Genomic DNA, 26,121 nt, shown 5'->3' with positions numbered 1-26,121 from the left:
TTTTACTCTCCATTTGGTTTTGCATTTCATTTATTTTTTATTTAATAAAAATTGTATATATAATTATATATGTATGTTTTCCTAATTAAAAATTATGTTCCGGTATTGGATTATGAAATTAATGTAGAGGATTGTGACCACATTAAACATTAAATAAGATCACATAGAAATCACTAAAATTCATTGCACTCTGGTTAAGTATTGTCTCACGAGACTTTTGTTTATAGGTGTATGAGTACACATATATGTTTTAGCTTGGATGGATAGGCAAACAGAAAGACGGCCGGTGTGTCTTTGGTACTGGATCACAGTGTTTCCCAGACTTGATGAAATGTACCACGAATATTGCTGTTTGTAGTATTCACTTAAGATTTGAGGTACACGCTACAATTTAAAACCACGAACAGTCCAGTGGTCCTCACAAATCGGTAGCGATGACCCCTCGTGATGCCGTCATTGAGGAGCTGATGCTGATGCTGAGCTACGTTATCATCTCTCCTAGGAACTGAAAGTATTGTGTGAAAAGGGAAATTGGACTAGGTTACTTTTAAGGTTTCTTAAAACTGTGATACTTTGTGCTTTTTATAATTATTTTTCATATAAAAACTAATTTGTATAAACCTTTAAATTAATGAAATCTGGAATGGTAGGAATCAAATGTGATGGCAGCAATTTATTTATTTACGTATACATGTATACAATCCCACAGATACCTGTTTACAGATACATGTGTGTACATACGCACAAGCACATACTGTTGGGCACACACACAAACATCTATATCTCTCTTTATATATTTATTCATTCAACAAATAGTTATCCAAATGCCTATTTTTTAGTCTGGCACTGTTTTAAGCACTGGCAATAAATTGGTGGAAAAGAATCAGAATAATATAAAAGTTCCCACATTCAAGAGACCCTATTAAAAACAAATGAGCAGGAACACCTGGGTGGCAAGGTCAGTTAAGCATCCACCTCTTGGTTTTGGCTCTGGTGGTGGTCTTGGGGTTGTGAGATTGAGCCCTGCATCAGGCCCCATGTTCAACATGGAGTCTACGTAAGACTCTCTCCTTCTTCTGCCCTCCAAGCTCTCTCTCTCTAATAAATAAATAAATCTTAAAAAAAATAAATAAACATGTATACAATATGTGATAAGTACTGTGGAAGAAAAGCAGGGTATTAGACATGGATAGGGTGGTATTGAGAGGGCATTTAAGCAATTTGAAACTAAAAGGTCAGGGACGACCTCACTAATAAATTGGTATTTGAACAGAGAATTAAAGGTAGTAAGGGAAGGAGGTCTGCAGAAATCTAGGAGAGGAGCATTCAAAGCAGAGAGAAGAGGTTATGCAAAGGTCTTGGGGCAGAAGCATGAAAGATGAAGGATGTGCTGAAAAAAAGAAGAAAGGCAATGCAGCAAGCGTAAGATAAGTAGTCGGAGAGGTGAGCAGAGAGAAGAGTCGGGGCACTCAGCTTAGAATTTGTAGGGCATTGGCATTTTCTCTGAAGAGGTGGGAAGTCACTAGAAGGTTTTGAGGATTTGTTTTAATGGGAACACTCTGGCTGCTGTGTTAAGAAATATCCTGAAGAGGAGAAAAGTGGACGCAGGGAGGCAAAAAGGAGACACTAGTACAGAGAGTGTTGGGTGAGAAGCAGTGGTAGCCTAGCAGTTAGGGTGACAGAATTTTGGGCGTGTTTTTAAAGTAGAGCTGATAGGAGTTGCTGACGGGTTGGATATAGAGTGTGAGATAAGAAGGAAATCAGCAATGACATTGAGGTCTCTTGCTTGAATGTCTGAAAGAATATAGTTCCATTTGCTTGTTCAGGAGGAACAGGTTTAAGGGATGATCTATTTAGGCATGATTTCAAGGTAGAAATCCTAATAAAGTTGTTCAGTAGAGAATTGGTTATGTGAGTGTAGTTTAGGGGAGAGAGGTGGAGATAGGAATTTATGACTCACGAGTGTGTAAATGATATTTAAAACCATGAAATTAGGTGAGGTAGCTTCAAAAATAAGGATGGGAAAGAAGAGAAGAGATCAGGTGAGTGATTCCGAGGACACTAATATTTAAAGATTGGTGAGAGGGGAAGAATCAGCAAAGGGAATTGCAAAGGAGTAGACCATGAAGTGGGAGACGAACTGTAAGCGAATGATGTCCTGGGACCAAGAAAAGAAATATTTCAGAAAGTAAGGCTTCATCAATTTGGTCTAATGCTCCTGTAGATCAGGAAAGATAAAAGATGACAATTGACCATTGGATTTAGTAACATGGAAGTCACTGGCAACTCTAAGAGGGATATGTACTACACTCACACATGCATATATAAACACACATGCGTATATATATGTAGAGAGAGAATACATATACACATTATATATTATGTAGTTTTAAAGAATGCATATAGTAACACTATAGGGTAATACATATTGCGTATGGTATAGGTAGTGTTAGAAAATGCATATGTGTAAACACGCGTGTGTGTCATAGAGATGTGTTTACATCTTTCTAGTTGGCAGTGCAATAATACAGCAAATGGTTCTTATACCTTCATAAATTCCATTCAAAAACATTTATCATTTTATAATGATGGATAAATGTTTAGAAAACACAGAAAAATTATAAAGAAGGAAAATGTAGTCCATATTGCAGTGCCGGTAGATAACCACATTTTTTTTTTCTGTGCAGACATATACACATATGCAAATAGCTGGGGCAGGGTTGTGAGGCAGGTAGGTAATGCGTAGATGGGTAGGTGTCTAGTATGTATATAGTGTATATGTTATATAATTGAAATGTACTGTACACATACACTATTATGCTTAATGTTATGTTCCACTTGAGTAGAAATTGTTATGTTAATACTATTTTATAGAAGTCTATGATTCTTAATAAAATAAAAAATACAAATCAGCATATATAGAAGCATAACTAACCTAGCAAATGCCACTTGATAGGCTACATTTTTCTTCTTGGCTTCATTAATAAAAGTCAGCATTTTGTATATGTACCAATAAATTCAATATTTATCGCTTTTCTTACTCTGTTAATCCCCCAAAGACCGTATTTCTGCCCCTAGAAAATTAGCTGCCATGTAACCAGAGACATATAACCAGAGACATAACTAAGTGCAGAATTCCGTGCCCAACTAAGTGGTCAGTCACGAACTTGTGAGCCTGAGACTTAGTCTCCTTTCTGGGACTTGGGAACATTTCAGCAGGCAACATTGCAGTCCCAAATACTTCTCTGGACCCTACTTGCCTTAAACTTGACTGTACTTGGCAGTTGCCTTAAACTTGACTTTACTTGGCAGTTAAATTTGACTGTACAGGGCAGTGGTTTTCAACTGAAGTGATTTTGAGCCCAGTGATTTTGAGACATTTGGCAGTGTCTGAAGGCATTTGGGGTTATCATAACTGGGGAAGGAGGTAGTATCGGCATCTAGTAGGTAGTAGCCAAGGATTCTGCTGACTGTCCTTTAATGCGTAGGACAGCCCTCCACAACAAAGAATTATCAGGCCCCAAATATCAGTAGTGCTGAGATTGAGAAAGCTTTAGTTGTGGACCCTGAAAGGCTGGCCCTGGGTGGGTACCAAGGCATTAGGCCAAGACCTATGCACTGCGGGCATGTGGGCATCCATCCTGGGCCTGCCTCAAGCAATCTCATGGACTTTGTATCTAGAGACATGGCCTCTAGTGGAAAATAAGAAATAATGAAAAGAAAAAGAATGAAATTCACAAGATTTCCTTTCTTATGCCAGTCTTGTATCTTGGATTTTTTTTCCCCTCTGGATAATTGTGAGTGTAAACAGCAAGGGGTATTCCCAACACAGGGTAGAAAGAGCTCTTGTCTGAAAGACAGGAAGCAAGCGAGGATCTAAAGTGTGGATATGTCATTGCCTTTGGGATCATCCCATCACTAAGGTCCTGCATTTGGGGCATTTGTGAGGCCTTAATACCTCTTCTCCAAAATGTTGTTTGGCAAGAGTTGAGTTTAATTTTTAGAGTTCTTTGTTGAACCAAGATTACTGAAGGAAGGCATTCCGTGTATTGATTTTTTTGTACATTAGGTAAAGGGACATTGACATAGAAATAAATGACATTTATTTCTAATAGAGGAAATGGCTATGTTAACTACTATAATGTCTTCCTTCACCATTGGGTGAATAGCAATAATAATTTGCTATTATTAGAATCCACTAATTATGGCTTGAGCCTGACAAAGATATAAAACAAAACTATAGTTGAGTAGAGAATGTGAAATTGCATGGTGTCTACTGTGGTTGTGGGAATCAGTCTTGGAATTTCTTGTGACTAGGCCAAGTCGTAGTGGTTCACAGAGGTTGAGACATAGCATAGCAGTTAAGAGTCTGACACAGGAACCACGCTGCCTGCACCTCACAAAGCTCCAACACTGTCAAGTCTTATGGACTGTAAGCATGATACTTACCTGCTGTGCATTTCAGTCTCCTTATCTGTAAAATGGGCATGATAATATTCCTCATAGACTTGTTATGAAGAGTAAGTATGTTAATATGCATAAAGCACTTAGAACCATTGTTAGGCACTAGATTGTTTTTGTTGTTCTATTTCTGGCTGTCAGGTATCAGGGACTTAAAAGGGGAACCCTCTTGCACTGTTGGGGGGGATACAAACTGGTACAGCCACTTTGGAGAACAGTGTGGAGGTTCCTCAGAAAGTTAAAAATAGAACTACGCTATGACCCAGCAATTGTACTACTAGGTATTTACCCAAAGAATTCAAAAATACTAATTCAAAGGGATACGTGCACCCTGATGTTTATAGCAGCTTTATCTACAATAGCAAATTACGGAAATGGCCCAAGTGTCCATTGACTGATGAATGGATAAAGAAGATACAGTATATGTGTGCAATGGAATATTGCTCAGCCACAAAAAAGAATGAAATCTTGCCATTTGCAATGACATGAATGGAGCTAGAGAGTATTATGCTAAGTGAAATAAGTCAGAGAAAGACAAATACCATATGATTTTACTCATATGTGGAATTTAAGAAAACAAATGAGCAAAGGGAAAAAGAGAGAGGGGGACAAGCCAAGAAACATACTCTTAACTATAGAGAACAAACTGATGGTTACCAGAGGAGAGGTCAGTGTGGGGATAGGTTACATAGGTGATGGGGATTAAGGAGGGCACTTGTGATGACCACAGGGTGATGTATGGAAGTGTTGAATCACTATATCATACACCTGAAACTAATATAACGCTGTATGTTAACTAACTGGAATTAAAGTAAAAAACTTAAAAAAGTAAAATAACACAAACACACATGAAAAGATAGCCATAATATCACTTGGTTTCTATTTCATTTTTACCACATATGTAATAATGGTGTCAGTACAAATAGTGATTATCAATCTTAATTAAAACAGTTACCAAAGAAATCAGATTTGATTACAGAATGAAGTGGTTCGAAAATATTACTCAAGCGAAACTTGCCCTTGTGTCATTTTGTCTCTAGTAGATAAAAAGCCAGAGAAGCTTCTAGTCTTTCTCTAAAATGGTGTTCACAAACTTCTAGGAAGAACAGCTGTTCTTTAATTTGTACTTTAATTCAGTGGAACTTTATTAGACTAAAATGAACCAAACCCCAGAGAGACCTGGAAACGTAAATGATTATCAAATGTTAAGAATTCTAAATAGGACATTCTGGAAGACAAAGATGAAGGCTAACAATTTACATTTCATATTTAACTATGGCATTCCCATGGGGGGGGGAGACAGCTAGTTTGAATCAAATAATGGGGTGTTTCTTAGATAATAATATAATGAGTTAAGAGAACTAACTAGTAATGGGTTTATTAAATCAAGCAATAAAGTTTCATTTCTTTGAAGCCACCTATTGTCCAAGTTTTTATAGCTAACTTCATGTACAATGAAATTAAATGAAGCAACTGTTTCTTTAAAGGTAGACACGGGTTTCTCTATTTTGGTAGGAGTTGAAAATACTAGGTCAGTGGGTCTGGCAATGATCAGCCTCTTAATCCTGTTTTAATTATAGGTTCTTTGCTACCTCTGATTTTATAGTTGTTATTTGGTGACTGACATTCAGACATTCACAGTAATTTTTAAAATATGCAATTTTACAGAAGAGTCCCTCAAAGTGACCCTAAGATGAGAGTTTCTAGACATAATTACAGAGAGGAAGGAACTACCGACCTAGAATGAGTTGAAGGTTTCTAGGGCTATCTCATTTTCAAATTTTCTGGTTAAACACTGTGGCTGAGTTTCACATTTCTGCGAGCTTGAGAGATGCAGTAGGGGCACCTGCAAAGATTATCATGTGGACAGCACTTTTCTGTTGTCACTGCTGTATATTTGAAAACATCAGAGGCCAAAAACGATTAATCTTATGCTTCTTCCTGGAAACTTGAACCCTAAGTGTGCCTGCTGCCTCCATACTCTTACTCTATTTTTTTGAGAACAGCTGTGCTTGTGGCTAGGTGTGATTTGGCAAAAAGGACACAAATATTTGTCTTGCATTATCTTTTTTGTTTAGGTTCAAAAATCTGATTGCCAGTGAGTTATATTATCAAAGAAGCAAGCCTAAGGCATGAGCTGGGCAAAGTGAAGTTTAATTCAGTGATACTCATTATACGTCACATTTCCCAAGTTTAAGATAACATTTTTTTTCAGTGCTCCTATCCAATTGACATTCTTTTTTTTTTTTTTTTTAAAGATTTTATTTATTTATTTGACAGAGATAGAGACAGCCAGCGAGAGAGGGAACACAAGCAGGGGGAGTGGGAGAGGAAGAAGCAGGCCCATAGTGGAGGAGCCTGACGTGGGGCTTGATCCTGTAACGCCGGGATCACGCCCTGAGCCGAAGGCAGACGCTTAACCGCTGTGCCACCCAGGCGCCCCCCAATTGACATTCTTGATCAAGAACATTGTTTCCATGGTTAATGTGCGTTTTCAAATATTTCCCCCCAATTTTACCATGTTTCTACGTTAAGCTCTGTTTCTTCATCTGTAAAATGAAGGCATTAAGATCACCTTATCTCTAAGGTCTTTTCTGGTACCTAAGATCCCCTAAGTAATATCCAGCCTCTTTAATTATTGAGACTATTCTGCTGAATTTCCAAATATTTACACGGTGTTTCAACTGGCATGACTCCACCTAGCGAAAAGATCCTTTCTGTTGACCATCAGCAAATATGACTCCAAGAACTCTTCTACTACCCATGGACACGGTGGTGACCCCTTGTAGAGAGAGAAGACCAGCCTGTTAGAGGTCCAATCAATGTGTCTGGCCAGTTGCTTCTGTGTTTGGCCATTTGAGTGTAAACACTAATCTGCTTTCTTCCCTTCCCTCTTTCCATGTGTACATCAACAGAAAGGAGAACCTGACTGCTATGCACTCTCGCTGGAAACAACTGAGCAACTCACCTTCGAGATCCCCCTGAATGATTCAGGTTCTGCTGGTCTTGGCGTGAGCTTGAAAGGGAACAAATCGCGAGAAACTGGAACAGACTTGGGAATTTTTATCAAATCCATCATCCATGGAGGTGCTGCTTTCAAGGTCAGTAGGACTGCTGTTTGAATGTCAGTGTGAAGGTGCTTGAGATGTGGCTGTTTGCTTGGCAACTGGATGGAGAGAGTGTCTAAGACATGAGACCACGAGGCTCTCCTGTAGACGCAACAAGTGTATGTGTGAACAGATCCGGGCGACACTTGTCTGTGTTCACACTCTGGGTGGTTAGTTTTATTTCCTAGGCATTGTTCTCTAAACCCATCATGATTAATACTCTTTCTCCCATTCCGTTTATTACTCTGTTAGGATTCCTCTGAATTTGTAACCTGACAAGGTTGAACCTAAAAATACACTCAGAAAAACAAAACTAAAAACAAGTCAACTTGAAGGCAGCAAATAAGGATATTGCTCTTGCAAGAATGAAAGCTCAGTGGAGCCTGAGAATGATTGTAGTGTAAATTAAAGGTTATTTATCACATTATATGCACTTGAAGATAGCCATGGTACCAGGAATGCATGTTTGCCTTTGAACTTGGAAAAGCTTACAGATTTCCAGAAAAAAAGGAAAGAATGTGATCCTGCCTTTTCACATTGGGGTGAGCAGTGTGATCATTACTATTAACATAGTGTAATGGTTAACTCGATTGCCTGGGTTCAAATCCAGCTTCATCGCCATGTGCTCCAGCTAGCATACCGTTGCTAGCCACGTGGGAAGAGGGGCGAGGAACGTGACCTACAGTGTTCCCCTTTCTTCATCTATGGAGGGTGAAGAATAGGTAATACCTAATTCAAGTGTCCTAAGGATTAAATTAACGCACACACCGGTTAAAACAGCAAGGTGATTAGAGATGGGAGAACATGTTTTTGCTTCTCGCCAGCTGTCCCACCACGCTCATCTCATGCCAGGCCATGAGGCTGCTTGAGTTTGAATCCTGCCTGGACCACTCTCACTTGTCCATGTGGACAAGTTACTTGGCTCCATGTGCCTCCGTTTCCTCATTTGTAAAATGAGTAAAATTAGTAGAGCCTACCTCCTGGTGCTCTTCGGAGAACTAAGAGAGCTGCTGTGTGCATGTTGTCTAGCACAGTGCGTAGGATAAACTTTCAGCCACTGTGAGCCTTTTAAAAATAATCTGACGTTATCACACATGACCCTCCCTAAACAAAAGCCAAGCAGGCCTAGGCAGAGTTTACAGGAGCATCTCCGGCCCTGGAATCCTGGCTTTGTTGAAGCACTTGTCTCTCCTCACTTATCATTCCACATTTATTTCAGACCTAGACACTGAGCTAATGCCTTTTTCCTCGGGAAATCAGAAATTCATTGTGGGTAGACAACTTTTTAATGTACTCTTTGGATCAGTTAATTTTTTTTTTTTTTTGCATAATAAATACTGACAAGATTTCAGTAACAAACATCAGTAAGCCTTTACGCCCCTCGCGGCTCTGCAGGACAGCTAACGGGGCTGCGATTCGGGCTATGTCTCTCACACCATACGTCTGCAGCTCTGAGTGTCCCCCATGTCCCTCACCTACCCCTGGCCCAGCAGGCTAGCTGGGGCATGTGCTGCTCCTGCTCCGGGGTGGCAGAGGGCCAGCAGCAAAGAGTGAGGGAAGCCTTTTAAATCCTGGGCTCCGATCCACTCACACACATACACACGCACGTGTACACGTGTGCCACTATCCAAACCAGTCATGTGGGTGAGTCCAAGGTCAAGGCCCAGAGAAACACAGTCCACCCCTGATGGGGCTGTGGGAAAGGTCCGAGTGCAGAGAAAGGTGAAGAATTGGGGCCAGTCGTTCAATCTGTCAAACTCTCCCATCTGGCTCAGATACGCAGAACCAGGAGCAAAAGGAAAATAACAGTAATAGTAACAACAGCGATTAATCGTCATTGTGCTTAGCCCTTAATGTGTGCCAGGTGCGGTGATAAGTGCTTTAGCTGGATTCTCTAATTTTCTTCTTCATATTTACCCTGGATTGCTATCATGCCATTCCATCAGAGGGAAATTGCAGATTACAGGGCTCAGTGCCTCTCCCACGGTCACAGAGCCAGGAACTGCTTAAACTGAGATTTGAACCCGGGCAGTCTGACTTCAGATCCTGCGCTCCACTGCACGGAAGCCTCCTTCCTCTCATCTGTTCATATTCCTCGCGATCAGGGACTGTTACCCTGGAGTTGTCATAGGGTACCGTGCTTGTCACCCTTAGCCAAGCCATCTAAACATGTGCTGTGTTTAACGATGAGTCTTGGTCATGCTTGTGGATACCGGATTGATATTATTCTTCTTACACCTAATGACAGTTCTGTTTGCAGAATTTATTCCAAGTAAAATTGGAACTGAAATGATTTTTTGGAAATTAAAAGCAAACATCTTAGCTTCTTTACGGGCAATAACTTAAGCTCAAGCAGATATTAGAGAGCAGGTTTAATATGTATACCCATGTTTGCGTAAGTGAGCGTCTCCTTACCTAAGCAGTTTCTAACAGTCCTGCTTCTCGAAGACAGATTTCACTTTCCATTTATGTAAATTTCTTTCCTGACACTGGTCTGCTGAGTCAGACAATCACACCACTAAAAACCACTGGACAGCATATTTATAGCTGATCTTAAACAGTAAGAGGCATCAATCATGAATTTAGCCTTATTGTGAATGTTTAGTATCCATTTGTCTTGTTTACTTTTTGCAGTGTAAAGGGTAGAGGACTAAGCTTTGCTCACAAGAAATCTGATTAACCAGAAAAAGAAAGAGAGCAAAGATTTTTCTATTCTTCTTGTGCTGTTCCAATAATCCACTGTTACTCTTCAGAAAATTGCCACCTGTTCTGTGATTCAGGATTATGTCTTACAAAAATTGTTTTGAGACTTTGTTCCTGTCCCTGTTCAGAAGATACAAATGTAACAGACTGCAGTGTCCCCAGGGCAGAGAGGAGATAAGCATGGGGAACATCCACTTTAGCATCTGGCCTTAGGTTTTTACCTGAAATCAACAAAATAATCTTTCTGCCAGAGCACAATCTTTTTCTCCTGGCCCTTCGTACACTAATTGGTTCTCAAGGTGTTTTTTCCTTTAGGGAAGGTGGATTTTTGAAAACTAAACTACTTTGAAAAGTATGACCAAATTCTTCCTGTGGATTCTGTGTGCTCTATTCTCCTGGGGGCTTCCGTTGGTATAAACAAAGATAGGCTACTTCTTGCCAGATGCAAAACCCCCGAACCACTGTGCGACTGGGACTATAATTGAGGGCCTCTTTTTCCTTTCTTTTCTCTCTCTTTTATTTATTTTTATTTATTTTTTTAAAATTTACCTCTTGGGCTACTGCTTTCTATCATTTCCTCTCTTATTTGAGTTACTTCTAATGGAGATGTAAATCTCTGTTTGAAAATAAAAGCACCTGGCTCTTCCAGGATTCTCTCTTGGAAGTGAATTCGTCACTCGAGGGGCAAACTAAACAATATTTGTACTCTATTCAGTATTAACCAAATACTTAATCTTCTTAATATTTAAATTCCAGTCTGCATATCAAGAAGTAAATCCCAGAAACACTTGCCTACTTGTGTCAGGACACAACATCTGTCATTTTAGACCCCTGCAGCCCACGGAGCTCTTTGCGAACCCTTCTGAAGCATCATCTGAGTTCTGCTTTTCAATGTACAAAGTGACCATTGACCTCAGTAGCCAAATATGACTGAGTATTGATGCTAATTTGCTTAAACAGCAACAGGCATTGCATATTTGTAGTTCCATTGTCATTTCTGTCATTCTTACTGGGCATTGGCCAATGAATACAGGGTAATTGCTTCCAGAACCCAAATATACTAGATAGAAGTCTATGGGTTTAACGTCTTACAAACCAAGACCTGAGTGGCATTATGAGGTTCTTGAAGATGCTTTCCTAAAATTTCACTTTCGTTGGGATGCCTGGGTGGCTCAGTTGGTTGAATGTCTGCCTTCTGCTTGGGTCATGGTCCCACAGCCTTGGGATCCAGTCCCACGTTGGCAAGGAGCCTGCTTCTCCCTCTGCTTGCCTCCCTCCCTGCTTGTGTGCTTTCTCTCTCTCTCTCTCTCTGACAAATAAATAAATAAAATCTTTAAAATAAAATAAAATTTCAGTTTTGTGATTGGAATTTAAAGTGAATGTGGTGGTGTAGTTATTGTTAAATGAAGAGGAATGTTGTCTCTGTTGCAGTTAGAAAAAAAGTACCTTGAGAAAAATACACTCCTTTCCCCAAATCCACATAAAAATTAGCTTTACCTTCCCTCCACACAAAGTCTTGATGATCAGCTTGAAGACCTTCAAGATTCTCATCTTCAGTGGCTAAACATTTTGAATTCTGAGATCAGTGGCTTTCTTTTGCTTTGCTTTTCATGAACTATCGTAACTGAATTTTTTAAGAAAAAATACATTTTTACATCTGTTGATTAGAGTAACTTAAACTGCTTATTTCTCTTAGTTTCTACCTTAAAAATAAATCACTTTTAGGAAAAATATGTAACTAAAATAGTGATTTTTTAAAAAATTGAGATAGAATATTAGTATGCTGTAGTAAGAATAAAAATCTCATGGAGTCTGTTATATTAATTCTGAGTGACATTTTTTATTTGAATATACAGACTTTGGGAATAGAATATGTCCTACTGAAACCTTGAAATAATAAGGTAAAAATTAAAATTTAAAGGCAATTTTTGCTAAAGGAAAAAAATGCCATGTATCAGATTATTTAAGGTCTCTTAAATAGAATGGATTTAAGAATACCTGTTATTCTCTAGAAAATTAATTAGCCAGGGTTGTGCTTAATAAATACTACTTGATGATGATGAAATTAAATGAAAGAAAAATGCCTGACATAGCTAATTGCAAATGCATGCACTCAGAATATGAAATAGACATAATTTAAGTAATTTGATTTTGGTGTGCTTAGGAAATTTGGAGTACTCCCTCTGAGAGATGCAGAATTTTGTAATCTACACTATTTTGTATGAGATAAAAGAAAAAAAAAGTAATACAAGCAATCTCCCTATTTTAAAATGACAAAAATGTGAATTTTTAGAGTGACTATACACAGTTCTAGAATTCCTGGGAATAGAGTGCTTGATCCTGAATCTTCCTGTCTCTTCATAATCTGGAACAGTTAGCAGCAGTCAAGCTACTCACCAGGAGTGCAGCAGGAGTTCCAGAAGGAGTCATTTCCAACTCCATCTGTACTGGTATCTATAAATCATGTGGTGGATCCGTAGTTAATGAATTCAAAGGAAGTTAAAAGGGACAGCTTTTAAGGAACACTAATGTTAAATGATTTCTTCAACTACTCATTCTTCTTCAAAGTGATAAATGTTTTCTGCTGGTGGAAAACCGTAACAATTGTTACCAGCAGTCATGTCTTCCAGGTTTTTACCTCTGTCCAACGGACCCTAAACTGCAAGGATGTCAGTAGCTCCATTGCAGATCCTCAACTGTTAGAAGCCAAACTCCGACGTTTCATCCTGACCACAAAAATGTGATGCATTTTATGAGCACCTAAAAGCAGGAACCTTGCCTGGAAAAATTCATAATCATTGTATATCCAATAAGAATTTTACCTTAAAAATGAGATTATTAAGCACGAGAAAAATATCATCAATTGTTACACTAATTATTTAGCCCAATTTCCTTTTATTAAAAAAAAAAAACAGTGTTGGCGTATGTTAATTCAGATAGTCAGGCTCATCATTTAATGGGTTCTCTCCAGTAGCAACTATATTATGAAGAGGTCCTATAACATTACTTTTAAAATCTCACAGTATCAGCATTACTCATTGCTTTTCTTGCTGATCCTTATCACTTACATGTTTTTATTTCATGCATGGAAATTCAAATAAAAATTCCATACCATGCCAGATAAAATTTTGGAAACCTACATCATCTTGAAGTGTATTTTGGACTCCATGATTATCTGCATGGGCTGAAAGAAATTGTAAGAATTGGTAGTCCTAGTCAAAAAGGAAATTATAATCTACAAAAGTTGATATACCATGATGATGATACTTTGACTCTGATAATGTACCTATCACCTGTTAAGCTCTAGTCACCTTCATTATGGGTATTTATAGAATAGATATATATTCTACATATATATCTAGAGAGAGAGAGAGAATTTATATGTATTTTTATATAAGTACATATATTTATATCATATATATTTATATATTCATACATATAACTGTATTTGTAACATGATCCAAGTTTTGTCCTTGGCACATTGCTTTGGACCCATTCTTCCAGTGACAAAACTTTAAGCAATTTTAGCACAAACGGGAGTATAGTTCTTTTTTTGTTAATTAAATAAGATGATTTTCAGTCAGTTGAAAAGGCCTCGGATTCTAGTCTGGTTAGGCACTCATGGCAGAATCTTCTTAACTCGTATAAAACACATATGCCTTAATAAGCTTTTTATTATCCAGTTTTGTAGGCCAAAGTAAACCAAAAACAGAAAATCAGGAAGGAGATAAGAATATAAGGCGAGGGAGCTGAACTGACAGGAAGCAGAAGTGTCAGATAAGCACAAAATGCTATTACTGCACAGTAGGCCAGGGAATACTTGTGATAACTCTGTAAGTCAGTGCTTCTCAAACTTCTTTTGCTGAGGAAATTATAAGACTCGGTAATGACTGTAGTAGAGTCTACGAATTGGGATATATTTATGCCCCGCATTTTTCCAGAGGGAGTTTAAAATGAAACAATTATAATACATTTTGAAAGTATTAGAATGGTTTTGATTATATATATTCTGACACTCTAAGTAGTATTCTTCTGTTATCTTTGGCAAAAACAGTTTCAAATACCACAAATACAGAGTAAATGGTATGTTGCTGAGACTTCACCAGTTTGCTACATAATAATGAGTGAAGCTTTTAAAGCAACACTGAATGAAATGAATAAATTTAAATGTTACAGTCACTGAGGAAGTGATTGTTGGGCCGGTACACAGGGAGTAACCAGGCTTCACTTTTAGAAGTCTCACGGTTCTAAGCACATGTGCTGGCATGTTCAGGACAGCCTGGGCTCAGGAATCTCTCACACGTACCGTTTGTACATGAACCTTTTGTTCATCGTGGATGAAACCTACACCAGGTCCAGAGCACCTGAACGCAAGATTTTTCAAGTGACTCGACTTAGCGTGCACTTCTCGACCGTCTCTAGTGGGTTCTGCAATGTAGAGTAGACTGAAGATAAGAGACTTAAAACAGCTTCTCCCATCATCTAGGAAGCTGGTGGCATAACAGGATAAAAATATAAACAACTCTCATGTGATAAAGGTATGGTAGATGAGTATTATTAAAATATCGTAGGTGTTGAGATGATGGAGCAATTAATTCTACGTATGGAGTCATCTATGAATGGAAGGCGGTTGTGGAGCCTTGTTTTGAAGGATAGCTAGATACTCAGTGGGTGAGCAGGAATGCAAAGGACATTTTGGACAGAAGGAGAAATACGGGCCATGTCATCATGGTACTTACCCCAGAATGCAATTTCTTGTCCCTGGAAAATAGAGCTCTTACTTGAGAAGAATTGGCCCTGTTCATATTGGTTGAAATTGTGTTAGGACAGATGATGTAAAACATTGATTAATGTAGGTAGGTACTCTTCAAGACAAGACCTTACATGCTTCTAGTCTTACCAGCTTTCTTTATTCCCCTTCTTTGTTTTAAAACCCGTACTTTAAAATCTTGATTTATTCTTTTTCTTTCATTACTATTGTTTTTAAACAAAGTCAGTGATTTCAATCTGGAATGCAAAGTTCTTTTGTAGGTTGGATTTTTTTTTTTTTTTTCAAAAATATGGTAGGCAGATGTTGTCATGGAATGATTTTAGGGCCTTGTGATGGATTTGTTCAGGACAATCCTTTCCCTCAATCAGGTGTCATCTTGCCTGAAGTCCCAGCCCACTCCAGGGAAATCCTGCTCTGCAGTCTGAAGTCAGGCTTTGGGATTTGGGCTCTCGGTGTTGATAATATCCCAGGAGGCTTTACTGAGGGGCCCGTTAGAAACATGCAGAGGCAGGAGCTGACATCTGGTCATGATTAATCCTCTCAACACCCTGGCCTAATGCGGACTGGCCTTGGGCTTCAGCCAGCTACTCCCGAGAAAAGCCAGCCCACTCCCTCATGCTTGTTTCATGTTTTGCAGAGGCTAGTTCTTTGCTTAGGCTTTCTTACTCTCCCCTCTGTGTTCATTCGAACTTTAGAGGTAAAGGGACCTTACAAAAAAATTGGCCCAAAGAGGTGGATTAAACCATGCGATGTCACCAGTAATCATGGTAGAGATAGTAGTACCCGGGCCCTATCGACTACAATAGGTGCTGAATTATAAGGTCACTAGACCCCCTGGAAATTGTGGATATACTTCAGTGGGCATATGGAATATCCTACAAAATATATGACTGCCCCCATTACAAATAATTACCTGGTCCAAATGTGCAGCTGTGTAGAAACTGTGGTATAAATATTTATTTTTAAGAAGTGAGAATCTGTAGCCTTTATTAGATTCTCAAAGGAACCTAAGAGTCCCCAGAAGAGTCACTAGCAAAATAGTTGGAAACATGGCCTTCAGAGTGACCCAGTCCTAGTTCAAATCTGCTTTAGAATTGTGACTTGTAACAATGCATTTAACTGGCCTAATTCTTTGTTTCTTTTTTATAAAATGAGGGCAACAGTCCCCCATGTATTGGATTGTTGTAAAGATTAAATTGTCTAGTGCACATAATGGGTTTAGTACAATGACTACCCAAAGAAGAAACTCATTAAATAATTATTGTCATTAATAATTGTAGTGTCTTTAATCATCTCTAGAACTCTGATTTTAGAAGCAACATAGCATAACAGGTACATGTCTGACTCAGAGGCAAGGACACCTAGCCATGCCAATAACCTTTGACAAATCACTTTATCTCTTTGAGTCTCCATCTCTACATCTCTTAAATAGTGGAGAGCAGTATACCTCTAACAAGGTTGTCATGAGAAAAAAATGAGAGCGTATATACAAAACATTTGCATAAGTACTGGCGTATATTAGGTGCTCAGTAAAAGGGAGATGTAATACTCAAACATCTTGTCTCCTGGGCCATTCATCCTAATGCATTAGAACTGGGTTAGGGCTGATGAGATTTGAAGCAATCCCAGGACATGGAGAAGACCTAAATCTTCTACTAGTTTTTATTTGTCCTTAAGTGTCTTAAGGAAGTTACTTTTTTGTCTTTACTCTGTTCTCCTTCCTCTTTGGGGAACTTCTTTTACTCCCTCCTGGCTTGAGGATGGATAGAGTTGGTTATGGGGTTGGCCAAAGATGAAGAGTATAGTCGCCAGAGGTGAGGAGTCTTGTTAGTTAGGGGTCTGATGGCAGTAAAATATGAAAGAAAATGTCTCACTTTGTTCGGGCTGCTTTATCAGATTGCCGAAGACCGGGTGGCTCATAGAAAACGAGTTTATTTTTCCCAGTTGTGGAGGCTGAAGTCTAACATCAAGGCGCCAGCAGATTTCGGTGTCTGTTGAGAGCCCATCTGAGGTTGACAGATAGCCATCGGCTTGCTATACCCTCACATGGCAGCGGGGGTGAGGGATCTCTCTCAGGCCTGTTTTATATGGGCACTAATCCCATTCATGAGGGTTCCATCCTAATAACCACACGTATTTGAAACCTATGTATTTGCAAGAGGTATGGGGGAGGAGGGACAAAAACATTCAGGCTATAGCAGAAAGGGATTTTTTTTTCTTTAACAAAGGCAAGCATGACCCACCTTACAATGAAATAAATACTCTAAAATTACTGAGTTGTATCCCTGGATAGTTGAATTCACTTCTATGAAATCAGTTGATGAGAGTTAGCATTCTCATGTCTAAGTACTTACTTAAACATAGTATTAAAAGAAAAAGATAAAACCATAAAAAATGGTTTTTTGTTCAAAATTATTCACAACGGGCATGTACACGTTGTGAAGGATATTTAATGAGTCCGAGTTAGAGATATTTAATGAGCTTTCCATTGAATCACTTTCATCGTCGATCAAGACCAGACATGGGTATGCGTTTATGTCCATATAGCTAGAGAGGTGAACAAATTGTTGTCTTCTTCTCCTGCAACAATTGTCCTGCCATCCCCCAGCACAGGCAACAGTCGCCATATCTTCTGCCATCTGACTCTGGATTTGGATCGGGCTGTCTTCCAGGAGGCATCTGGTGGCAGATTGTCCTTGCTGGTTTTGAACGATTTTTTCTTGAAGCATTACTTCTTTAAGAACTAGTCATTGTCATCTATATAGCAGAAAGAATAGTTAGGATAGAGAATGCTAAGAAGCCAGGACTTAGGCTCTTCTGATCTAGCTCTGACCCTGAGTGGCTGAGCAAGCCCCCGCCCATGGGGAAGTGCCTCCTCTTGTTCAAGAAATGATTTTGCACCCTCTTTGGGCATCACATTATTTATCTGTAAACAGAAGAGGCTGGACAAGATGATCTCGAAGGACCTTTCAAGCTCTAAATTCTGTGATTATATTCTAAATGTTAGGACAACATGGCACTTACTGGCATCACCATTAATGAAATTACCCATCATTTATCTTATACAGAGAAAGCACACACCAAGAGCAACAGACCAGCCAAGCCTGAAAATGAGAGTGTGTGGATTTTTATCATGCCCACAGCTCTCCAGTGATGCTTCTGATAAATGTGTATGTCTTCTAAAAAAAATCCCAGCTGCCCCGGTGGTGACCTGACCTGCCTTTTTGTTTTGGGCTTGGGTACAGCAGACATGTTCTACTTCAGCGTAGTGCTCTGTATGCTAGAGACTTGGAATGTCGCTAAAAATGAAAGTTTGTGCATAGTACCTGTTGGTAAGAGATTATTTTATCCAAAAAAAATGTCCTTATATCTCCTTATCTCTTATTTACCTCTTCACATAGACCTTGCCCCATACTTCACAGAGAGGGTTCACATGAGGTTACCAGGTGGAGTCTCACTCAGATTTTATTTCCTCCATCCTAGAGATACCCATAAAGTTTTCAATCTTTATCTTTCTTCATATCAGAGAGGACGAGGTGTCCTGCCAAGACTAAGTCTCTGCAAATCCAACGCTAGACCTCATTTCCTGTTAACAAGGCGAGGATCTTGATCCAACACTTCTGCTTCCTCTCTTCTTTAAAAATCTTACATCCAATTTTTAGTGACCCTCCCAACCTCCTTCTCAAGAGTCAACCCAATAGTCCTCCTTCCACTAGAGGCCAAAATAGACCAGAAGGACTTCTCGAGTTGTGTCTCACCTCACATGACTAAACCATTAAGGTTGTTTTTGTTTTACCCCGTTTTGTGTAACCTTAACCTCAGTCTTTCTGTGCCTTACTCAAAATTAGATCATAGAAATGGAGAGATTTCATTCTTGTTTGGCCTTTCCTGTAAATCTCATTTCCAGATTTGCTACAAATTAGGGTAAAGGTTAAGTGGAGTGGGAAAACAAGAGGAAGGGAGGGGACATTATGCTCTGTGGAGGCAGTCCACTCAGACGTTTTTCAGCTCTGATCGAATGCCCTCCTCGATCGATCTCGTCGCCTTGCCACCGCACTGTCTTCGGTCAGCAGCATGTGCTCCTTCGGGTGGCCTCTGCCATCCTGCGCGCCCAGCGCCCTCTCCGCAGGGCGTCTCCGTCGCGGCATTAGCTCTCCAGAGCAGCTTTCAGCACTCACCCTTTCCCCTGCTGTCAGCGGAAGAACTTCCTCTGACCATCTGCTACCGAATTAGTCAAAGTTTATCAACTTGTCCACAGGATTTCTCTCCCAACGCTGCACAGTTGGTCCTATTGTTCATTGTATGCCTGGTTTTCTCATTTCTTGAGGAAGTTTTATTCTTTTGTATTTTATTCTCTTAACCTGAACATGGATTCCAGATAGTTACTACTGTAAAAACTCTTCAGTGTTTTCCTTTCCTATTTTAGCACTGTACAACTGTAGTCTAGAGACCAAGTAAGAAAGAGATTTCTAGTAGGGAGACAGAAGAGCCGAAGTGCATGATCTCAGAACTGGGGTCAGTGTGTCTCTGGTTTGCTTTGGTGACCTGGCCAAGTTGCAGCCATTCCCTGCCTCAGTTTCCTTATCTATAGTGTGAATAAAAGCATTGTTCTAGTTCTTGAGTTCTACGAGAATCACTAGAGATAATTTAAGGAAGAATTCTCCAGGAAGAAAACGTGTCATGCAAACCTACTGGTATGTCTGTTAAGTTTAAAGTTTACTAGTTGCAGCAGCATCATAACAGTCCTTTAAAAAAAAAAGATTTTATTTATTTATTTGAGAGAGAGAGAGCATGAGTGAAGGTAGGGACAGAGGGAGAGGGAAAAGCAGACTCCCTGCTGAGCAGGGAACCCAATGTGGGACTCGATCCCAGGACCCTGAGATCAGGACCCAAGATGAAGGCAGATGCTTAACCACTGAGCCACCCAGGCGCCCCACATCATAACATTCCTAAAACTGCACCTGTGCCTTGTAGTGAGAACTTTCTACCCTAGTGTGAAAACAGGCATAAGGCATGTCCCTAATCTGTTAGTATTTTGAGGATTTTTCCTTCTAGGCTGCCCGCGGGGGAGAGGCGCTGTGGTCCCCTCAAGTCATTCGGTCGGCAGAGCTGACACCCCAGTTTGTTAGCTACCGCTGTAGTCTCTAGCTTGTGTGATGCTTCTGGCTGAAGATGACTAGTGCCCAGAAGGGATTTAGACTCAAGTCCAGGCTGCCTATCCACACGTTGAGCCTCTGTGCACTTTGTAGTACGTGGTTTCCCGAAGATTCTGGGTAAAAGTACTCATCAGTCAGAGCCTCCTTGCAAAAAGCTTGACAGTGTCCTTTATCGCGCTTGTTCTGCCAGAAGACATCATAGCAAATTGGTCCTTCACTGCACACCTCTGTGTTCTTTTGCAGACTAGCAGACTAGCAACTTTTTGGTTGTGTTAGAGAAAATTACATGAGTTTTTTTCTTTTTCAGCACCATTCAACAGAGCTAGTGGTAATATCTAGGAGACACATTACCACTGTCAAACACACAACATTTAAGCATAATGTCTCTCTGTGCCTGCAAATGCAAACCCTTGTTTCAAGTGATGTGACCACTTCCTTTTGTTTCCAAACCCCCTTTCCTGAGCCAACATGGTCCCTGCCAGAGAAAATGGCAGAATCAGGCTAGGTTAGCATGCTTGCCAAAGATTTAGGTAAGAGATATTATACAAATGTCTAAATTATTGCAGCTTGGGACTCTGAGATTTCTACAACATACTTTCACACAGTTCATTATTGTTAGTACTTGTGACTATTTGATAAGCTCCAGAACCTTGTTCTGCCATAGAAAATAAATCATTCCTAATGGCTGGTTTTTTCTTTTTTCTTTTTTTCTTTTTAAACTTGAACTTTTTCTGAAATAGCCATCCATCATCACCATACTTTTCTCTATTTAATACTGTTTTTTCCTTCCCCTGCCCTAGGATGGTCGTCTGCGGATGAATGACCAGCTGATTGCCGTTAATGGGGAATCTCTTTTGGGAAAGTCCAACCACGAAGCTATGGAGACACTGAGGCGATCAATGTCCATGGAAGGAAACATTCGAGGGATGATCCAATTGGTGATTCTGCGGAGACCAGAGAGACCACTGGAGGTGATGCATATCTTTAGTTCCCTCAGCAAATTGCCCAAATGGCCACCTAAAATATGCAAAGTTCCATCACTTAGTATCATACTGATTCTGAAGTTGGGAAAATATGCCCCAGAAGGGCTCTGATGGATTTATGTGGCAAACACATGGTTGTATATTATAGGTATAACTAGAAAGTATAAAAATGTACATATGAAGTAAGTAATTTATCAAATGTAACAGGTCCATATTTTCTAGTTTTTTTCCCACTAGAAATTTCTAGAGCTTTGGACTTTATTTGTATAATAAACTATATAACATCTTTATATACTTTTTGATTGATGTGCTCATAGAGTCCATACTTTAGAAAGTTCTTAATCAGATGTATAGAGTGCTTAATGTGAAGATTGTTATAATGTAGTATATTTCCCCCACAATGTGCCCATGGATAATATAGACCTGGAACTTAACTAATTTAAAACTTGATCTATTAAGCAAGCTGCTTGCTGCATGCTATTAAATAGATGTTTTTAATTAAGTATTTTTGCAGTATTTTATCATGATTTTTTATGGATTTTTTTAAATGTAAGAAATAAATGTATTTATATTACACAACTATATTATTAAATTATACAAGTATATTAATATATTTATAATAAATATAAAATATTCCTAAAACATTATTTTCTCTTATATATGAAAAATAATTATTAAATGCTCCTAAAAATATTTTAAGAAAAAAAGAAAACAGTTGATCATAGTTAAGAGTTAAAAAAAACATGAGCCCATGGCACAAATATTCTCTGAGGACAAGTAATGTTTGTATAATATAGTAATATGCAGTTAACATAGAATGCTGTTAACACACTAATATAAAATATTAGTTTTAATAATACGTTCAACTTAAAAATAAAAAGAGAAAGGATTTTTCAAATTAAACAATAGTAGAAGGTAGTTGAAACTCATAGTAGCTAAAAGCTTAGGCTCTAAAGTTTTGGATTACTTGAGTAAAAATCTCAGATTGTCCGTTTTCTGGCTATGTGAAGACACACATAGTTGAGTGCTCAGTACTCGCAGATGACAGATACTGTTGTCTTCTATCCCTTAATGTATCCTCATTTCCCAGCACACAGTAGACACTTAATAAATATTGTCGAATGAATGAATAAAAGATGCATCTGAGACCTATTTTATCTGAGAGGGTCAGCTGAAGTAGCAAACTTATAAACTATATCTCACTTTGTTATATTATCGGCTATTGGAAGAGAGTAACTGTACCTTTTTACTCTTCTGTACATAACCTTGTAAATGTTAAATAAATGTAAATTGGCCAATTACTGGAGACTATATATAATGAGCCAACTCGTTTTCAACATTTGTGTCTGCTTAAGTGACAGAGAGGCTGCCATGAATATTTAATGGGTTTTACTTATGTACATAGTTATAAAACCCTTATCTGTTGCTTCCATCCATGATGGAATTGGCTCCTTTCTGGTTTAATTTGATTCTTACTCTAGAGCCTCGGGATCCGTGGTACCCAGTTGGCAGGGATGGGCGTGAAGGATGCCCGTGGGCCCCTAAGCCACCCCTCTGTGCATCTGTGTATTATGTCTCCCTTAAGATTTCTTGGAACACAGATACTTCAACTAAGAGAAAACTCTGGGGGGCACTGCCGTAGAGTACCACACCTGTGCAAAAAGCAAAAGTTAAGGAAAAAAAGAAAAGAAAGAAAAAATGAACATGGTTGTTAAGTGTTACGTCCGCCACCTCTCCCCTTCCCTTTCTTCACATGTTTTTCTGAAACAGGCACGTGCCTGGTGGGTAAGCGTTCTGTATTTGGGCTCATCTAGTTGAGACATTTTCTCATGTCCATTCTTCTTCATTGCACGTGCCTCCACTCTTCCACTCTGTGGTGGGTTGACAATTACTCCATCAGAAGAAAGTACTAAACTTTCGGTTTGTAGCCCATCCTCGCAAGTGTCTTATTAATATAGCTCACTAGGAGATTAATTGGGAATTAGGAAATGGGACAAAAAACAATTTTGATGAGGACGTTTAAACAAGGTCCCTTTTTAGTTTCCCTAATATTTACCTGCTTTCCATGGGGAGTGAGCAGGCAGGCACTTGATGCTCTCAGCTCTCAGGAATCTCTAGTACCTACAAAGATTAAAGAACATTTTTTTCCTATGAAGACAGCAGCCTCTAATGTACAACTAATCTTTATTAAATTGGAAAAAAAAAAAAAAAACCAAAACAAAGTTTTGGGTCTATCTGATCTCCCAGTTTTGTGTTTTACTGTGTTAAAGCGTATGTTGTGCACTCACGCTTCTGGTGTCTTCTCCTGCAGGGCCGCTATCACCCTCAGGAATAATGAAAACAGCATCCCTGAGAAAAAGGTCTCAGCGCTGCTCATACATTCAGGCAAATCAATTAGTTGGATTTGGCAAGAATACCAAAATGGTTACTTGAACATTATATTGATATAAAAAAAATTGAAGAAGCTACTTAAGGAAAGTCAAAATATATAGTTGTTGGAGTATTTTCCCACATTACCCAGATGTACAAGATACGTAAACAGTTTTGATGAGGACCTCGTGAAGAATACATAATGAGTCCTTGATTGAATCAAAATCATTTTAAACAGAAACATGTTTTTCAAAGCACGAGCTTGAGGTTCAATTGTAATTCTATTTGAGCCTGGAGACTTAGTATTAAAAAATGGGTTATGACCTGTTTTTTTCAATCCCCCTTCCCCAAAACAGTTCCCTCCCCACTACAAGCTCATCTTGGTAGAAGCAGAATATGTTTAAAAATCCATTATATTTTTTATTGGCCGGGACACTAATGGAGGGCTCCCGACAGCTCTATTTTACAAGCTGAATACTTTAATTAGGCTGGTTACTGATCAGTTGTTGGGATATCGATTGTGTCATTTATCAAAGAGCTGGGAAAGCAGAATATTTTTCTTTTTTCTTTTCTTTTCTTTTTTTTTTTTTTTTTTGGTTCTTGTTGTTGTTGTTAAAGCACAAGGCTACGTGAAATTAAGTCCTACCTCTCCTGCCTGCCAGAGCTCCAGCTTTAATTTAGGAGTAGTTTGCTGAGTTTGGTTTGACCAGCAATACAGAGGCAGAGGGTAACACTGGGTGTGGGAAAAGTGTTATTAAGACGAGAAGCTAACAGACCTGCAGCAGCTGAAAACATTTTAAGAATGCATTAACTGAATGTTTTAAATATTTTGTTTAGCAAGATACGGAGTTTTTGTAACTGAGAGGAAAGCATAATACAATTGTTCGGGCCAAATGCTTTGCTCAGAAGTAAAGAGCTTTGGGGATCAGATCTGTGTTTCTGTTTTCGGCCTGTTCCTCTCACAAATGGTCAAGGGCACAACGGTGAGGTGGCTTCTACATGACTTCCCTGAATTCTGTTAGACACGTAGTCCGAGCAGGAGCAGAACCCCATTCTCCATGTCTCCATCCTCTTGAACAAGGAGCTGGAGCTCTCCGTAACTGGCCCCTGTCTGCTACCTGTTCACACCTGTGCAACAGGCTTTGTGGGCGTGTTACTCCGGAATCAGCCATCTTGAGGACACTGTGAATTGTTTGCAGGCTGTCAACATCCAAATAGGAGGGGAAGATATCCAAAAGTGGGGAAAAAGCTCAAAAGGACCACTGCCTGGCCTTGTCACAGAGTTTGTTTTAGCTTCTGGCCAACAGACCTGGCGTGTGCAGTGGGAGACACTCATGGCATTTGGGTAGCAAACCTGCTTAGGTTCTGACTTGTCCTAGAGCATATGCACTTAGTCGCTGAGGGAGAGAGAGAGGAACCAGCTGGCTGGCAGAAAAACACCCTTGGCACGAACCGTTATTCTTGTGTTGACACTGCCACAAGCTGTACTCCCAGATGGAAGGAAATTTGAAAGACGCCAGTTGTAAGTGGGGGGAAAGAAGAATAAAGTTAATCTTCTTTGGCGTTGGCCATGAGTACTCCGAGTCCTTAGCACCGCATTGTCAGTATTTTTTGTATTTCATAGTCAGAGATGTTTTCACTGATAAGGCCATTTTGATTTTCCAGTTGAGAGTGTCTGTGCAGTAGACTTTCGGGAGATCACTCATAAATGGATCATTCTCCTACTTTGCTTTCATGAACCAAGTTTGAACACACTCAAAAAGCAAATGCTAATTTTTACCTTCATCCCTTAGGAGCCTGCAGAGTGTGGGGCCTTTTCGAAGCCATGCTATGAGAATTGTCAAAACACTATAACCACCTCCAGGAGAAATGATAATAGTTCATTGCATCCATTTGGCACTTACAGTTCACAAGACAAACAGAAAGGTAAGAGTCTGTCCATTTCCATTTACTGCAAATGGCATGAGAAAACAGAAGACTATCTTTTTTTTTTTTTTTTTTTTAAGAAGGACGAAGGGAAGTTAATTAGACTAAGTGCAGGCTTTGTTACTCTGAGTCATGAACACGGAGAGATGATGGGTGGGAGAGCTGACTCAGAAGTTGTGAAGCAGATTCCTGGCATTGCCTCCAGTTTAAGTGACAGTTTCTATGCTTGCTGCCCCACACACGGAGGATTATGTGTAAAACAAACCAAACAAAAACAAAATGGCAGAATGGAGAACCAAAATGGCAAACTGTGATTTTTTTTTTTAACAATCCTTTAAGTATTGGACGTTACCTGATGTAAATAACTATTAAGCTTAAAAAAAAATGTATGGACTAGTATTAAACCATAAGATGGTCATAACTTGATTCACAGATTCTAGGAAGAGTGTGGTAAATACCACAAACCGAGACCATTGTGTAACAGCTGGAATGTTCTTATTATTCCCTCACTACATTGTCTTTCCCTTATTATCCTGTACTGGTAGAGCTCTGGATATGAGACATTTGGACTTTGCTTTGTTTCTAAAAAATCATACGTTAGGTCACCGAGAATTTTTTTTTTAAATTTCCCTACATGTCCTTTT

General features: G+C 39.2%; 1 protein-coding gene across 6 annotated transcripts in view; it reads left to right on the top strand.

Annotated features, from left to right (window-relative positions):
• Positions 1 to 26,121, top strand: part of PARD3B (par-3 family cell polarity regulator beta) — a 978,033-nt gene that overhangs the window by 561,043 nt on the left and 390,869 nt on the right. For all 6 annotated transcript variants that reach the window (XM_040641719.1, XM_008687551.2, XM_040641729.1 and 3 more), the window contains exons 11-13: positions 7,377 to 7,562; positions 20,999 to 21,169; positions 25,345 to 25,477. In XM_040641719.1, the coding sequence (XP_040497653.1) occupies positions 7,377 to 7,562; positions 20,999 to 21,169; positions 25,345 to 25,477 (490 nt within the window). The remainder of the gene's footprint in view (positions 1 to 7,376; positions 7,563 to 20,998; positions 21,170 to 25,344; positions 25,478 to 26,121) is intronic.

The sequence above is a fragment of the Ursus maritimus genome, unplaced genomic scaffold, assembly GCF_017311325.1.
Source record: "Ursus maritimus isolate PB19 unplaced genomic scaffold, ASM1731132v1 scaffold_1, whole genome shotgun sequence".
NCBI classification, from domain to species: domain Eukaryota; kingdom Metazoa; phylum Chordata; class Mammalia; order Carnivora; family Ursidae; genus Ursus; species Ursus maritimus.
This window is presented reverse-complemented; position numbering and strand designations above follow the sequence as displayed.